At 32.4% G+C, this 18,685-nt stretch overlaps 1 protein-coding gene across 3 annotated transcripts in view; it reads right to left on the reverse strand.

Moving 5' to 3' along the window:
- Positions 1-474: 474 nt before the first annotated feature.
- sdt (MAGUK p55 family member stardust) overlaps positions 475-18,685 on the reverse strand; it is a 111,539-nt gene continuing 93,328 nt past the window's right edge. For all 3 annotated transcript variants that reach the window (XM_076465763.1, XM_076465764.1, XM_076465765.1), the window contains 10 exons: positions 17,395-17,616; positions 17,117-17,192; positions 16,321-16,406; positions 11,818-11,898; positions 10,559-10,758; positions 9,593-9,654; positions 7,501-7,575; positions 6,657-6,821; positions 4,838-5,040; positions 475-4,022 (listed from right to left, as the gene is read on the reverse strand). In XM_076465763.1, coding sequence (XP_076321878.1) covers positions 3,723-4,022; positions 4,838-5,040; positions 6,657-6,821; positions 7,501-7,575; positions 9,593-9,654; positions 10,559-10,758; positions 11,818-11,898; positions 16,321-16,406; positions 17,117-17,192; positions 17,395-17,616 — 1,470 coding nt within the window. In that variant the 3' untranslated portion in view covers positions 475-3,722. The remainder of the gene's footprint in view (positions 4,023-4,837; positions 5,041-6,656; positions 6,822-7,500; positions 7,576-9,592; positions 9,655-10,558; positions 10,759-11,817; positions 11,899-16,320; positions 16,407-17,116; positions 17,193-17,394; positions 17,617-18,685) is intronic.

The raw sequence follows: 18,685 nt of genomic DNA on the forward strand, positions 1-18,685 counted from the left end.
CCGATTTTCCTTTGAAAAAATAATGCATTTTTCTCCCCATCTGCTGAAGCTATAGTTAACATGAAAAAGTATGATTACAAATGTAAATGTTTTGAAGTGTATTCTGAGATTCAATCTTGTATAATAAAAACATTGGAATCAAATGATACTACAGGCTTCAAAAAGACTTAGGCCTGATTTTATAACATCTCTAACAAATTTAATCCTACCAACCTTTTCTTTGCAAACTTGCACGTTTTTGAAAGCAGGTACCTTTGTTGTATGTTAAAAAAAACAACTGCCTAAATAGACTACAAAGTAAATTCATAGAGCCCTATTACAGATTGGTGATCATACTAGCTCTGACCGTAGAGTATGTTTGTTACCATATTTCGATATGAAGTCCAAGAGATGTATGTATCCACTGTACATTCAAAACCCACCTAATAAGATAGGACACCAGATAGGACATTGTGAAACAGTGACTGTTGCAAATAAAGACAACATGTGCACACTTGTGCATTTTACTAAACAAATATATGCTATATGCTACATTTTATTTACAAGAATAGATTTTAAATTTATTTTCTATGAGAAATACACTTAAAAAATATTATCCTAAATACTGATTTCTAAATTTTTTTGTTACAATACTATAATATTTAATAATATTCTGTGTTGGTCCTTAACTTGAACTATAATTATCCAGTAATAATTTAGCTGAGACTGTTTATCCCATTTTTATCATATTAGAAGCACACAGTAAGAGTTGGTAAGGTTAAAAACAAACAAACAAAAAAACTAATAGAACAAAATAAACCAGGAGAGAATCTGATCTCATATTTTGATTTGGAAAAATTAATTTCACAAATAACAAAAAAATGTGAACAATATTTGTATACTGTTATACTTGATAAAATAAACCATCTATATAACACATCTAAAGCTGCATGCTAACTAATGCCAGCTTCAGTTATATCCTTCTACCTGTGCAGAAGTAAATACAGGTGAGAACATTTTGTTAAGAACTCACACACGACTCCTCCCTCCTGTAACTGTAATATCCTCACACCATAAGGAAGACAAAGGGAAACTGTTTCTGAGTATGAAAACTAATAAATCATGATTCTTAACCAAGACACAAATTTTATCTAATAGCACACTAAAAAACACAAATATAAAAATCACAAGATTCAACAATTATACCAGAGTCACAACTAATGTGGACTGAATTTATTATTAAACAGCAATATACTGAATAATGGAATGCTGGCAATTAACAAAATAAAGTTATTTAATCAACATCAAATATAAATCCTGCTTTCTTTAAAGTCTTTATTACACCATATACTTGCCTTATTTTTAATGAATGAACGCTTTTGGATGCAACTTTTCTTTCACTGAAGTTTTCCTTTAAACCATACGTCTTGTAGACATCTTTCTTGCATAAAAAAAATTTATCTAACCAACTAAAGGAGAATTTATTTACTTTGCATCACTCGCAAATCCTTTCAATTGTTATTTATTTTTCAACTGCAAGTTTTATTAACTGTAAAATTACGTATATATACATCCATGTGTAACATCTTGTTTAACCTCATATTACTAAATTTAAAAAAACATGAAGCAAAGAGACAGTTTAGCTTGAAGTTTACAAAACTGATTATTAAAATTTCATTGTGAAAAGGTATAATTACTTTAATCTGTAACTAAAATACTTAGGTGATAGTTCTGTTGTTTCCATCCACATGAACAATTATCATATCTTGAAAAGACAGGGCAATCCCTTTTCCATAATAATCTCACAGTAATTATACTATTTACTCACCAATTTAAATCGTTTTATTACATATCACAATATTGTCTGTACATGATAGATTTAGAGACAGATGAGTGATAAATTACAATTTCTAAATATTTTCATATGAAACTAGCTTGTTTCCTCAGAACTCTTGTGTGTAATAAGTACTTTTTTGTCATAAAATAAAACAACAAAAGAAAACTAATTGATGGGTCATAAGTATGACTTTGGATTTGATTCTTTGTATTTAAAAGTAAACTTGTTAGTACACAGGTTTCATTTTCTAAAGTTCAGAAACATTAATAGTATTAATTGGTGCAGTCACTGGAACAATATACAATGAAAGTAACAACCCTGTAGATATTAAGAAGAAAGGTTTTCTAACCCTGTATCATGACATAAAAACTGAAAGGATATAGCATGCACACACAGGAGGTTGTTCACTCAAGATTTTGACAAATTATAAACTTTTAATTACACCTACCACAAACAATACATACATCCAAGTTACATAACTGGCTAAACCTCTTACTGTTCTGGTAAAACATTTCCATCAAGCTAAAAGCTTTCATCTAATGCTGTACAGTAATAAAAAATAAAAAAATTCTGCCAGAAGTACTAAGCTGTAAACAGGTGATACTTAAAAGCCTAATTCAGGGATACATCCAGTCTGATGTTAAACCATTTTAATTTTATGAAACACGGGCACACACACCAAAAAAGTTTGTAAGTGGTCGTTTCACAATAAAAGAGAACTACAATTTTATTTATTTTTTTCTCCCTAAACCAGCTTTGACTAAGTGATTCAATTAGAAAACTAATATTTAACATAGTTTAAGTACATTACTGATATTAGTTTTGAAATACATACACTATATTGAATACTGATACACTTGCACTGGCATTTGTAATACCTAAATCTTTCAATTGGTGAGTTATTCTGTTACATTAATTTAATAAAGTATGAGATGCCATTATATTTGACTGAAATGTATTCACATGAAGACAAATTAAAATAACACCAAACCTACTTGACCTTGAGACTTAAGAGGAAAAATGAAAAATTGCTTTCATTTATTACAACAACTCTGTGCAAACCTCTAAAATCTTGAACAAGATATACATTCGGGATAATATTTCTCTAAACTTTGTACAAGTCCAATTAAACTACATGGCTGGACCAACATAGAACCTAATAGTTATGAAGAGTTTAACATATTTTACAAATTAAGACAACAGTACCTTTCACTTTCTACCTAAAACAGTTTGAAAGAAAAAGAAAGTTATTACTGAATTTTGAGAGAAGAGTAAGAAAGACATTTTGTATGATAAAATACTTCCCTTTTCAAGTTACTAAAGATGATGTGGGGAGGGGGGGACACACACTGTTCACATTCAGTCTGTTCCATAGTTTTGTTTTGCTAAAAGTCTGTTAAAATATTAATGGTGGCCCTAGAGCTATTTCTTGAAACACTGCAAGAGACTGATGAATCTCTAAGGAAGCTGATGTCAGCACCAAAGATATCTGTACATTTTCACATCAAAATAATCAATGTCAACACAAGTGTCTTCCCCTTAAACTGCAACGGTGGGGAACAAAGCAATCATCACAATGCTCCTGCAATCAGTGGAAACTATTGGCACAATCACAAGATCTTTGCAGGGTACACAAGTTGTTTCAACTATTGTTCCACAGAAGCACACTCTCAAGTAAACCAAAACCTTGCAAACTTTAATATTTTTTCTTCTTTGTTGCCGTGACAATCAGATGCAACAATCTATACAAATATATATTGTAACCATGGATATCTCGAGTTGTGAGTTATCTTTTCATGTCTTCCCGTTTTTCTTTGACGGTTCATTCTCCTTTTTCTAAATTATTCTATCTCTACAATTGAGAGTTTCACCAAAACAAACACATTCTAAGGTTAAAATCTACTCTTTAGTTCATGTCATTTTTCAGCCAAAAGGATGGCACCCACTGAGGTTCTCGCTCTAAGATGTTGATTTCCTTTACTAGTTCATTGTAAGCCTTGTCTATGTCTGAATTAATAATGATCATATCAAAATAGTGGCCATAATTTTCTTCCATTTCACGAGCCTTCTCAATAATATCTATCAGTTCCTCCTCTTTGACACTAGCACCCATTTTGGCACGATTCTGTTTCAGCTTCTCTAAAGAGGGTGGAGCAACAAAGACAACGTACGGTTTAAGGTCTGAGTGTTTCAATATCTTCAGTGACTGAAAAAAACAAGGGCAATAAGCTTTAATGTAACCTTGTTGATGTTTCTTTACATTATTCATCGATAAAGTTTGTTTTTGAAAATAATAGTATGCAATAACACCACTACATCAATTAAATCCTTTTTAAATTCAATTTGCAACTGATTTGGCATCCTAAAGGATTTTCTTTTCTTCCTTTCAGAACTAGAAACAAAAAAGTCACAGATTTTTTTCCCCAACAAAATAATATCAAAATCTTTGTTGGTAAAAACAAATTATGTTTATAACAAGACAAAAAATATAATGAACTTCTGATCCTTAATTTCGACATAAAAGCTAAACCACGCACATTACAAGTTGGTTTTCTTCCGTGTAAATCAGACACTTGAAAAGCTCTATATTAAACATTTCACCATCTTTTAATTCTCACAGTAATTAATAAGTAAATTACTTTAAAACTGAACTAGTTTCTTTGAATATTTTGAATTTGACACAAATCTACACTAGGGCTATCCGTGTTAGCTGTCCCTAATTTAATAGTTTAAGACTAGAGGGAAGGCAGCTAATCATCACCACCCATTGCAAATTCTTGAGCTACTTTTTTACCGATGAACTGTGGAATTGACCATCATATCATAATGTCCCCAAGGCTGAAAGGGCGAGCACATTCAATCTAACTGGGATTTGAACCCACAATTAGATTACGAGTTGAGTGCCTTAAATACCCAGTCATGCCAAGCCAGCTCCATTACTTTAACCAAATATCAATTCTAATCATAAGAACGACGATAAAGCCTGTATCTTACATACTGATGTATTATTCAAACTCTCACCTGAGGATGTAAATTGAGAACACATATCTTCCCTGAGTTGACAACACCACGAATAGCATCTAAACTTGTTCCATAGTAATTCCTTTCATATTCTCCATGTTCCACAAATTTTCCAGCTAGAATATCAGCTTCAAACTGGGCTCTTGTTATAAAATGGTAATCCACGTCATCAAATTCTCTATCTCGTTTTGGCCTACTAGTATCTGGGGTGAAATTCATAATTTTATTTCTATAATTCAAAAAAAATATTTACAAAACCACTAAAAGTTGTGTGTAACATTCTGCTGTGTCCACAACAAACCCACTCCTTTTTTTTTTTTTAAAGTTAAAGAAACTGACATTATCCACAACTCAACTGTAAAAGAAAATATAATTTTTATTTAAAAACTAAAGTATATTGACTTTGTTTATTTTTAAACATTTGTAATGTACTTAATTTATACATAGACTTTACTGTATATCTGGACTTTAATACAAGTTTGTACATTTAGAAAAACGTGCATTTAATTTAGATTGCTTACATTTAGTTGAAAAAGAGTATTTTTATGTCTTTTGTTACATGTTTTCAGTAAAACTATTTGTAAAGAGTGAGTTATGAAGTAACAAAACTGGTAAAAAATTATTAAAAAAGCACACACACACACACACACACACACACACATATATATAATAAATTATTGTAGCAAAGATGCCAACTATTTCAAATGACTGAGCGTAATAATTGTAGACAGAGCCCGTACAGATATTGTACAACCACTGGATACAGTTTTGAGTCATCCATGTCTGTGAATCCATCTGTGGCTAAACTGTAAACACTGTTAGTAAGTATGCTTGAAATCATTTTGTCATCTTTACAACCCAACATCTGTACAATGGCTGTAGTTTTGGTTCTAGCACAGCCATGTTTTTTTGCTATATCAGAGTCTGGAAACATTTTTCTGAATAGATGCCCTGCATCATCTACAGCTAAATTATGAGCAATGAGGAATTGTGTGAACATCACTTCTGCATTTATGGTTTCATATTGTGAATTTTTACTCATAAATGTCATTATCTGCATCGATTTTGTCTTCGCCTCAGCCTTTTGTTGGTGAGATGCCGATTTTGTATGTTTGGAACAATCGTTTATCCCGCTAGGCACCACAAAAAAATTGATGTGACAAACTGTACAAAACGCATGACTGTCACTGACTTTTGATGCAATGACTGGATATTTTGCACTATACTCTTTCCTAAATTTTTGATTCACAGTTTTAGTTCTTTTAGATTTGCCAGAAACAAGACATTCTGGTAAACAAGGCCTCTTTTTGTCCATCTTGTGAACGATCGCATTGGTGTTTCTATGCCTCTTAGAAAATGAGAAATACCCATCTACGAGAGTGCTGATTGGCTGACAAGCACTGATGACATAACTATGGATTCCCCCAAGTACCTGGTATGAAGAAGCACCACACTTAAACTTCTGGTAGATGTCAGAAATACAAATAGTTTTTATTATTTCAAACACAAACATGATTATCGCAAGTAGCCATTTGGACTATGTCTTATTTATTATCAAAATTTATTTGTATCTCACTAGAAATTTTCTTTTCACCCCTGGGGGAACAATTTATCACTTTATTGTATAGGCCTATATAATATATAATAATTTGGGAGTTGCAACAAGTCGTAATATTTGTCTGTATGAGTGTATAATCGTAATGATTACGCTCAAATCGTAATGGTTGGCATCTCTGTTGTAGTACCAGTAGTATGCCTGAGTCTTTAAAAGTGTGCAGTATTTATTGGGAAGAGAATAAAAGCCAAACTAAAAACATACGTGGTATAGCAGCTGCAAAACGTTCTGTGTCTTCCATCAACCTCTGTCGCAGTTCGTGACGTCCTATGTTTGGTGGACCAATAAGAACTACTGGTCTCTTAAGATTAGCTCTAGGATAATATAAGGCTACTTCTTCATACGTGAGTATCTGATCCATATCAAACTCTGGAAAATATAATAACTTACAACTAATTTCAACTGTATACAGCACTGATTATGAAATATGTGTTCTACTGTGAAAAGTATTTTAATGTACTTATATTTGGTTGTTTGGTAATTTTAAATCACCAACAAAATATATATTTGGAATTAATATGATGTTTCACACCATCCATCCAACATTTCGGTGTGCTGCCAAACATTTTGATTTTCAGAGCTCAGTCTTACTTTTATATATTTACAAAGCTTCGTTTTAATACTTTATTAAAACTACCAGTGAATAAAAAAACAAACCTTCAAAACTATTTTTGGATTTGTAAAGTTTATTATTTTATATTAATCTCTTATTTAATGATGGTTTTAATAAACTCTAACTACTAAAAAAACAAATTGTTTGTTTGCTGTACAACATAAAGCTACACAATGGACTACCTATCTCTGCCCACTGTGAGCACGGAAACCTGATTTTTAACACTAAGTCTACTGCTTTACCACCGATCCACTAGAGAAGGGAGACTTCAGTTATGTAGAGTGATAGAGGGGAGAAATAACCACCAAAGTTACTATGATGCAGTTTATAGAGAAGCAGTAATCAACAATACAAATTAAATGAGTTATATATACTCACCATCACCAAGGTAAGCAGTAATCAACAATACAAATTAAATTAGTTATATATACTCACCATCACCAAGGTTTGCACTGTATAGACCCTTCTTCTTTTTCCTTTTATTGTGTTTTCGGGCACAAAGAAATTTCCCTATATACATGTAAACTAATATTAAAATAAGGCAGTATAAAAAACGTCAAAAGACAAACATGATTGTTGTCCAAAATACAATTTTATCACCCATATTTTTCTCATACACACTATGTATACCTGGACATATTTTACAAACAAGTGTTATAGAAATATTAAGTGTTTCTATAGTCAAGTATGAGGACACATGTGCTCAAATATTAAACTCATTTAGTTTACGCTCTAGATTTTTATGTTATTACAATTAAAATAAATTTTAAATGAATAATTCTGACATACTCGAAGCTTTTCCTTCTTGAGTTTGAACTCAATGCTGTCAGTGAAACATGACTTTATGCCCTGCACACCATGTATGTAAATTTCCCACAATGCTCCATCTTCCATGTGACTTACTGTACATATTTCAGTAGTTCTTACCTCAGCCTACCATAAGTTAGATTTGACTGAAGGTTGTGGTCATAATTTAAATCTGTTTATGAGGAGATAAAAGGGAAGGTAGCTCACCAAGTACTTACTTAATTGAAGTTAGTTTTAATTCTGAAAATGTAAAACTCAATCAGGTGACTATTCTTTGAAACACTGACAGCCTAAATAGCAATAATATAAAGGAGATAGGATCTAGTGAACCACAATTAGAGGGCAGGAAGATAAGCTGTAAAAAACTTGTAATCAAGTAGGGATGGACGAGAAGCTAGAACAGGAAACGAACTCTTAGAATTGGAATCTACATCGAACAAAACTAGCCTTATTAAAAAAACAAACCACTAGACACAAAGGAGACTCAGAAGGAAGGCATTTTTCTCAGTAGGGTCCTTTTAGTGAGTGGTAATAGAGTTTAGTATTGACAGAGTCATAAACAGGTAGAAGGAATAGTATGTCCAGCAGTGGAACCAGTCCAGACAAATTTCAGGAAAAATAATCTTCCAGAAGCTGTAATCCCTCTTCATCCACATCTGGAATGGCTAGGAAGTCACATACCAGATGAGTTAGTAGGCACCCAGGAAGACCCAAGCAGACATCAAGGATGGGTCCAACAAAGAAAGGACAATGCAATAAGAACACGGATGTTAAAAAGATAAATAGATAAACAAAATCGTGGATTGAAATCTCCAATGCCATGCAAAAAAAAAAAAAAAAAAACACAGATTTTTGATACATTACACAGATTATTGTAAAATGACATGGAAACCAAAACCAAATATGATCTTCAAACATTAAACAAGTTCTGCTGGTAGCTTACTGTAAACAGAAACAAGTGAAAGTAAACCATCAATAAAGATAAAAATGGTAGTAGAAATAATAGCAGTAAGGACAAAATTATACGTAAATATTCTGATTCAGAACAAAAATAAGGAAAGTAACCAATTACAGTGCAGCAAAAGAACATTCCAAAATAAAGCGTAAGGGTTAACGGCTAGTACAGAACTAGACAAAACAGGATCTGCAGATTCTGAAGGCCTGAGCACAAATGTCTATCATTACAAAAAAACAAACTACAAGTGGTATTCAAATGAAGCATTCACATATACTACATATAAACATCTGTAATGTCAGTATATGATAGCAAGAACATATGGATCTACCACTGCTGAGAACTGTCTAAAAACATCAAATGGTCTACTACTGAGAAACACAAGTGAGGTCCAATGAAGGCACAAATACTGAATGTTGTACAGCATGACTGTCAAGAAGGAAATTTAACTTACAGCAGAAAAACAAAATTTAAGTGGTACCCACCACCACTGATGAAGTAAGTCACATGAGAGGTGAAAAAGTGGATTATTGTGGGTAAGTGATGTATATTGTGTGCAAATACATGAAAGACATTTGAAAATACTGACTTGCATATTTTTTAATAGCATGAGTTCAAACTCACCAAGGAATGAGTTCAAACATTTTCAATCCTAAGACTATTTGATGTTGAAAAGGAACATTTATAAATGTTGTACTTAAACACTAAATAGCATCTGTAGCTACATTTGTTAAAAAAAAAGTTTCAATAATTTAAGTAATATACCTTTCTTTGATTTTACTCTGTTATTTGTATCTCCAACTATAGTCTGTTTCATGGCTTCACGTCTGAAAGAAACAAAACGGTCCAAGCACTTAGCAGAGCTACAGTACCAAACTCTATATTTTACTTTGGTTTCACAAGGCACTACCAGCTGTACAAGTTATACTATGGTACCAAAGAGCATGAAGAAAATATGTATTTCCACTTCAACTAGGGTAAATTCGACATCAATTATACACCATTATTAAATGGTTACTGCTGGATAAAATATAAGAGAGCAAATCATCTCTTAATTCTTAAAAACTGTTACTTTTACACTTTTAGAAAGTTCCTCATTACTACGAAGCAACGCCAGTAAATAAAATGTAAAAAAATTTCAAAATCACAAATGTAGAATTTTAAAAAGTCCTAAATGACAAAAAACCTGCACAATTTATAAAAACTAATTTATTTTATAACTGCTGCATACAGAGCTACAGCCTTAGTAAGAACGTGTTGAGAAGTTTCTTCATGGTCAAAACAATGCATATACAAATACTTCGGCCAATAACAATTACAAAGAAAACATCCATGCACGGCTGTAACAAAACATTGATAACTGTAACAGACTGAGTTGTGGCAGGTGAAAATATGCTAATACAACATTCAGACAGTGCAATATTCTTAAGAAAAAACCAAATTATTGGTAACACACAGCACACCATGTTTTAAAGTTGGCAGTGAGCTTCCACTACAATAGACTATTAATCTAATGCTCCTGTAAAAAATATTTATTTTTACTGCAAATCCCCGATATTTTAAAAATAGGGTAAAAATAAATAAGAAAAGTATGATTGATGCAAGTGATTTAATACATTACATCCACAACTACAAGCATACCTGTCAATATCAACATGCATTGTTCCTATTTTTCTCAATACAATTCTCACATGTTGTTACAAGACAATTACATAATATTTGTTTACTCACTGCTGTTGAAAAGACTTGCTTGGAATAAGGCCAGCTAAACTCTGGTCTTCCTCCCCCTCTCGAAATGCTTGCCACCAGTTTGGATCATCTTGGTTCAAGACATGTAGAATATCTCCTTTCTGAAAAGAGATTCCCAGTTCCCGACAAGGTATGTACAAGTCATCATCTGGATCATAGTCAAAGTGGGCTTTAACGTGCACCTAGAACAAATATATTCAACATAATTACTCTTGAAATCAGTTTGTGATGACTATTTTGTTATTAAGTGCATTTACAAATATACAATATCCTAATATCAGAGTGGTTTACTCTGCTTTAGGTAACAAAAGTCAGAAATACAGAAATGTACATAAATTAAAAGACCAGCATTGTGTATTAGGAAACTCTACCTGAAGAACTGCATCTCATCCACTACTATGTCATATCTCAGTCAGATTGAGAGTCCTGGTACCAAGTGAAAGGTCTCATTGGAACAGGAGATAGCACATACAGTGCAACTGTCTTACTAATTAAACACTATTTCTTTATTTTCACTCAGAAATTCATATTAAAAACATATTAAAAAAGTTTAAAGCAACTAAATGAAAGATGTTACACACTAGCTTATTTTTACACTTCCAACTCATTCAATCAGTTGGATAAATAATTATATACAAAAAATACTCCATAAATTAATATGCAGTGTGAAAAACAATAAAATACCCATCTTAATTAAAATCTATATAATATCTTACAAAAACAATTTTGTAGACTAACGTAGCAATGTTTACCAGTTAATTAAGAATCTTAATTATGCTTTTTAAATACATTTCATAATTTTTACTCAGTTAATTCATTACCAGTTTGTTTTATTTTTACATATCAGAATCAAACCTGACATTAAATACTTTAAATCTCAGTGATCACTCACAAAGAATCAAACTTGTTGATGTGGTTTTAGAGGCTCCTAAGATTTAGACACAGCCATCCCTATTAATACAACTGACCAAAATGAGAAGAAATGGTTGACAACATGTGCATCTATGCTACACAATTATTTTTACACAAATAGTGAGAATGGCTGTTACATTTATAATACACTCACAGCTGAAAGTATGGAATATGTTCAGCTATATGTTGAACCTTGGACCTTCTAAGGCAGGTAAAACCTGGTCCAGGAAGTAATAAACTTAAGACATTCCCTGTCTGGGGTTTTTGCTGCATTAGATAAAAGTAGCCACATTAATATCCTTCTATATTATTAAAACATTTTTACTTACCACATTATCTTTGGATGCAAGTTTCTGAGAGTCATAGTGAGAAGGAACAACCACAAATGTCAAAGTTCCTGTCATTGTTGCCTATTATAAAACCAAATATAAATAAGATCTGTACCAGGGAAAAAAGGAACAGAAGTATAATAATTTAAAAAAAAAAAAAATCACCCTTCTTATTAAAGTCTATGATTTCTTTTTCAATTTATCAATTTGGTTGAAATAATGTTCCTTTTTAAAACTAAAATTAACAATATTTTTGACTTTTTAGTGGTTGATACAATGTTAAGTATTAGATAAGTAGGTTTCTAAGGGTCAGTTTGAAAGACTAGCCAGTGAAGTTGAGACTAACATTAAATGTGGTCAAAATACACATTAGTTGCATAAGTAAAGAAAACAAAAATTGTTACAAGGAGGTAATAATGATTCACTTGTTAAACACCCTCACTCTTAACATATTTTAATGACCATCTCAGTGATGCCTCTTGAAGCCTTAATCTGGGAGATTTACATTAAGTCTGAATCTGTATAGTAAATATTTGTTAAATATAACTACTCTACAATTATTTGTTTGTTACTTTTTTGAAAGACGTAAAAATATATACTGTTTTCAAAATTAAAACAAAACATTAAAGTTTTTAGACCTAACCAATCTAAATAAGTATTCATTCATAGTTTTAAAGGAACTCTGCTAAATATATTAAATAATAGTTTTAAGTTCCAAGTTTTTAAGAAAAGAATCTGTGTTGACATGTACGCACACAAAAGGTACATAATTCTACCATAACACTAGTTTCAACTGGTACGTAACAACATTCCAATTCAAGATTTATATTTTTACAACAAAAGCCTGAGTATGCAGCAAACACCATTAGTGATCATAAGAGGAAAAATAAAACAGAATAAACTAACCAAATGTACTTTTATTACGTTCTTACTTAAAATGTTTAGAAGGCATAATTTCATCAGTTATGTATGTTAACAATATTTCCAGCAATAACTCAGTCATAACTGAAAAATTAACCAGTGTTTGTTAACCAACATGCTGCACTTCACAAAAAATTAGCCAATTTATTGGCTAGTTACTTTAGGATGTAGTAGCTACTATGTATTTATTGAATAGTTACAGTTTTAAAGAATTATCCACAGTTTATTGGCTAGTTATTAGTTTTCAGGGATTAACTACATTTTAATAGCTGGTTACCTAATGATAAATTAACTACAGCTCTGTGTAACTGTGTGTGAATTTGCTGGTTAAAATTTTATGAAATTATCTACAGTGAATTAATTGTCATCAAATAACAAATCAACTGTATTAGCTTAAATCATTTTAATTTATGATAATTTAATGGAAACGATCTCATTACAGTGTGTTTTCTTATAGCAAAGTGACATTGGGCCATATGCTGAGCCCACCGAGGGAAATCGAACCCCTGATTTTAGTGCTGAAAATCTGTAGACTTACTGCTGCACTAGCAGGGGTCAAATCTCATTACAACCATGATGAAAAAAACTCGCACCCTGATAAAATCTTACTTTTTTCCACCTGAAGTGGGATAAGTCCTTGTTCTGGTAGATCAATGATTACATTGTATATAGTGTCTTTCTGAGTAGTGCCATGAGTGTTTCCACCTGAAGTGGGATAAGTCCTTGTTCTGGTAGATCAATGATTACATTGTATATAGTGTCTTTCTGAGTAGTGCCATGAGTGTTTCCACCTGAAGTGGGATAAGTCCTTGTTCTGCTAGATCAATGATCACATTGTATATAGTGTCTTTCTGAGTAGTGCCATGAGTGTTTCCACCTGAAGTGGGATAAGTCCTTGTTCTGGTAGATCAATGATTACATTGTATATAGTGTCTTTCTGAGTAGTGCCATGAGTGTTTCCACCTGAAGTGGGATAAGTCCTTGTTCTGGTAGATCAATGATTACATTGTATATAGTGTCTTTCTGAGTAGTGCCATGAGTGTTTCCACCTGAAGTGGGATAAGTCCTTGTTCTGCTAGATCAATGATCACATTGTATATAGTGTCTTTCTGAGTAGTGCCATGAGTGTTTCCACCTGAAGTGGGATAAGTCCTTGTTCTGGTAGATCAATGATTACATTGTATATAGTGTCTTTCTGAGTAGTGCCATGAGTGTTTCCACCTGAAGTGGGATAAGTCCTTGTTCTGGTAGATCAATGATTACATTGTATATAGTGTCTTTCTGAGTAGTGCTATGAGTGTTTTCACCTGAAGTGGGATAAGTCCTCTAAGTCCTTGTTCTGGTAGATCAATGATTACATTGTATATAGTGTCTTTCTGAGTAGTGCCATGAGTGTTTCCACCTGAAGTGGGATAAGTCCTTGTTCTGGTAGATCAATGATTACATTGCATATAGTGTCTTTCTGAGTAGTGCCATGAGTGTTTCCACCTGAAGTGGAATAAGTCCTTGTTCTGGTAGATCAATGATCACATTGTATATAGTGTCTTTCTGAGTAGTGCCATGAGTGTTTCCACCTGAAGTGGGATAAGTCCTTGTTCTGGTAGATCAATGATTACATTGTATATAGTGTCTTTCTGAGTAGTGCCATGAGTGTTTCCACCTGAAGTGGGATAAGTCCTTGTTCTGGTAGATCAATGATTACATTGTATATAGTGTCTTTCTGAGTAGTGCCATGAGTGTTTCCACCTGAAGTGGGATAAGTCCTTGTTCTGGTAGATCAATGATTACATTGTATATAGTGTCTTTCTGAGTAGTGCTATGAGTGTTTTCACCTAAAGTGGGATAAGTCCTCTAAGTCCTTGTTCTGGTAGATCAATGATTACATTGTATATAGTGTCTTTCTGAGTAGTGCTATGAGTGTTTTCACCTAAAGTGGGATAAGTCCTCTAAGTCCTTGTTCTGGTAGATCAATGATTACATTGTATATAGTGTCTTTCTGAGTAGTGCCATGAGTGTTTCCACCTGAAGTGGGATAAGTCCTTGTTCTGGTAGATCAATGATTACATTGTATATAGTGTTTTTCTGAGTAGTGCTATGAGTGTTTTCACCTAAAGTGGGATAAGTCCTCTAAGTCCTTGTTCTGGTAGATCAATGATTACATTGTATATAGTGTCTTTCTGAGTAGTGCCATGAGTGTTTCCACCTGAAGTGGGATAAGTCCTTGTTCTGGTAGATCAATGATTACATTGTATATAGTGTCTTTCTGAGTAGTGCCATGAGTGTTTCCACCTGAAGTGGGATAAGTCCTTGTTCTGGTAGATCAATGATTACATTGTATATAGTATCTTTCTGAGTAGTGCCATGAGTGTTTCCACCTGAAGTGGGATAAGTCCTTGTTCTGGTAGATCAATGATCACATTGTATATAGTGTCTTTCTGAGTAGTGCCATGAGTGTTTCCACCTGAAGTGGGATAAGTCCTTGTTCTGGTAGATCAATGATTACATTGTATATAGTGTTTTTCTGAGTAGTGCCATGAGTGTTTCCACCTGAAGTGGGATAAGTCCTTATTCTGGTAGATCAATGATTACATTGTATATAGTGTCTTTCTGAGTAGTGCCATGAGTGTTTCCACCTGAAGTGGGATAAGTCCTTGTTCTGGTAGATCAATGATCACATTGTATATAGTGTCTTTCTGAGTAGTGCTATGAGTGTTTTCACCTAAAGTGGGATAAGTCCTCTAAGTCCTTGTTCTGGTAGATCAATGATTACATTGTATATAGTGTCTTTCTGAGTAGTGCCATGAGTGTTTCCACCTGAAGTGGGATAAGTCCTTGTTCTGGTAGATCAATGATTACATTGTATATAGTGTCTTTCTGAGTAGTGCCATGAGTGTTTTCACCTAAAGTGGGATAAGTCCTTGTTCTGGTAGATCAATGATTACATTATATATAGTGTCTTTCTGAGTAGTGCCATGAGTGTTTCCACCTGAAGTGGGATAAGTCCTTGTTCTGGTAGATCAATGATTACATTATATATAGTGTCTTTCTGAGTAGTGCCATGAGTGTTTCCACCTGAAGTGGGATAAGTCCTTGTTCTGGTAGATCAATGATCACATTGTATATAGTGTCTTTCTGAGTAGTGCCATGAGTGTTTCCACCTGAAGTGGGATAAGTCCTTGTTCTGGTAGATCAATGATCACATTATATATAGTGTCTTTCTGAGTAGTGCCATGAGTGTTTCCACCTGCAGCAATACCAGTTTGATAAATTTGATCACAATTCATTGAGACACACTGCTCATCAGATAATGATGAACAAACAGATGGACAGGTTTAAGCCGACACGTTTTGCTCTGTGATACTCTACAGCCGGGGCATAATGTATGTTAAGATAGGAGGATAGAAATTCTGGTCTACTGTTAAGCTCTGAAATATAACTCATGTTTAAAGTAGAAAATCCTCAAAATCAAAGTAACATCTTTGATTATGGATGACAATCAAGAATGGCATTACTTTAACTATGGAAGTAATGTTTAGACAGAATTAACTTATTGATAAAATGATAATTTACAAACATACTCACCAGGATATCACAAACTTCATTCACTGATTTCCCTCTCATTTCAATACCATTCACTTCCAAAATTTCATCTCCCTCGTGAAGAAGGCCTAAAACAAGCAACCAGTTAAATCATAAAATTTAAAAAGTAACTAAACTTAAAATCCAAATAAACATTCTAACATGTACTATTCTCATTAATATATGTGTTTAAATATCTTTAATATATTTGTAATGAATTCTAATGTATGTGTGCTACAAAAATTATCACTTTACAGTTTTACTTTTGTACTTTAAATTTTTTTTTTCCTATAACTCAGTGTCATAAAAATATTCTTTATTTTCTATAAAAGCACAAAACTCTAGCATATGATGTGTAAACAGTGTTTTGAAAGTCAGCATTTTTTATTATTTTTATATTAAACAAGAAATAATCCCCAATAGTAGCTGCACATGAAATTATTTTCACAGAATTAGAGTAAATTAACCTGCAAGATCTTTTTTTCCTTTTTATTAGCTATATTTTTGCATGCCAGCAAAACCAAGCATCTAATGCACTTTTACTTGATTCAATATTATTAATCATCAGGATGTCCACCAGTATTCCATCAAATCAAAATTCTTTCAGGCAGAATTATGGTACATTAATCTAAGAGTCTTTAAGTGTGGTCAAATACATCATTCCAAAAGGTTTGATCTCCTTAGTCTAAAACTGTAATTTGATCTCAGTTTGGTCAAATGAAGACAGAATTATGAACTAAAAGTTAGTAAAACTCAGAGTCACCATGCTTCAGATAATAAATCTCTAGTACTATCTCACCACTCTTTTCAGCTGCCCCTCCTTTCACTATCCTCCCTATGACAACAGCCTCACCTTCATTCCTCACTGTAGCACCCTAAGAAACAGAAAAAGCAAATAGCAAGTTTTATATGGAGGAAAAATAATATATTTTTGACAAATATTTAGAATATTTACTTATTACTGAGTAGATTCAAAATTCATACTAAAACTTACAATAGTTAATTCTGGGTTTATATTTAAATTCATTAAGAATAAAATCAACTAAACAACAGTTGCTAAAAAGAAACTTAACTTACCAAAGGTTCATTTGTTTTGTCAATTCTAACAATTTTAACACTATCTTCAGTGTACTGAGAAGCAAGATCCAGCAACTCTTCATCAGGTGTTACTTCTGGAAGAGACTGGTTCTCAGCAATCTTGTCATGGGCAAACATTAAACCTTCAAATTCATATTTACTTAGTATGTCATGTAGTTCAGCAGCCTCATGTAAAGAGCACTCTTGTAAGAAGTTTATTACCTGAACAAGACACGCATAATTTTGTATTAAGGAATTTGCAAAATGCAGCAACAAACTCTTCTCTATAGTTTAAGGAAACAAAACCAGGTACGAGTCAAAATAAATAAAACAAAAAACGAACTAGAACAGATCAAAATCTGAAGTATGGAACCATGTTCATCCATTGTGGGTTTTTAAATTTACTCCGATTCACTCTAATCTTTCCAGTGTTTCAAATGAAAACAGTATGTTTGAAACAAGTCTTGATTATATATTTAAAATGTGAATAACAATATTTTCTCAGAAAATCCCCAAGATGTATATTGCCACAAAAAAAAAAAAAAACACCATGGACACTTATTCTGACACACTTCTAATACATTATTAAAACTGATAACTGTTCATTGCTACAACAATTCTGATAATTGTAAGCCTTTAAGAACTTTTTGTTTTTCTAATTCAGTGTATAAATAACAATGTACTTATTACTAGTTTTGTTATTGTTATTTACAAATCTTTAAATAACCGAACACAAACTAAGAGTTTAGTGCCAGGATAACACCAACCTTACAATAAAACTTTATAATATACACAAGATGTGAACATTGTGAAGAATTATTTAAAGTAAGTTTCTTTTCATTATTTTTGCTTCACTTTTGCTATATTTTTGTGTATATTAATTAACAAAATCAACTCACCATAAACATCACACTTGGCTAATCCTAACCTATGCATTACTTTTCTTAAAAGATTTACTGTAACAGTATTAATCCTGCTTTACAAAGATGGCTTACTTAAGTTTCACACCCAACTAATATGATACTTTGACAAGTTAATATGCTAATTCAGAAGCCTTTCATGTGTTCCTAACAAAAGATAAAAATTGTTTCATAAGAATCAATTTCTTCAAGTGAAATGTATTTTATTATTTTAATAAACAAACCTGTTTACTGGCCAAGGACTAAAACTGACACTTGTTTGTTATCTTGAAAAACCTGATGCATCTAATTTCAATAAGCTGGAAATTATAACCTTAATTTTCTATTCATTACACAGATCAGGATAAAAAAACAAAACAAAACAACACATT

This window comes from Tachypleus tridentatus, chromosome 10 (genome assembly GCF_004210375.1).
Source record: "Tachypleus tridentatus isolate NWPU-2018 chromosome 10, ASM421037v1, whole genome shotgun sequence".
Taxonomy (NCBI): Eukaryota; Metazoa; Arthropoda; class Merostomata; order Xiphosura; family Limulidae; genus Tachypleus; species Tachypleus tridentatus.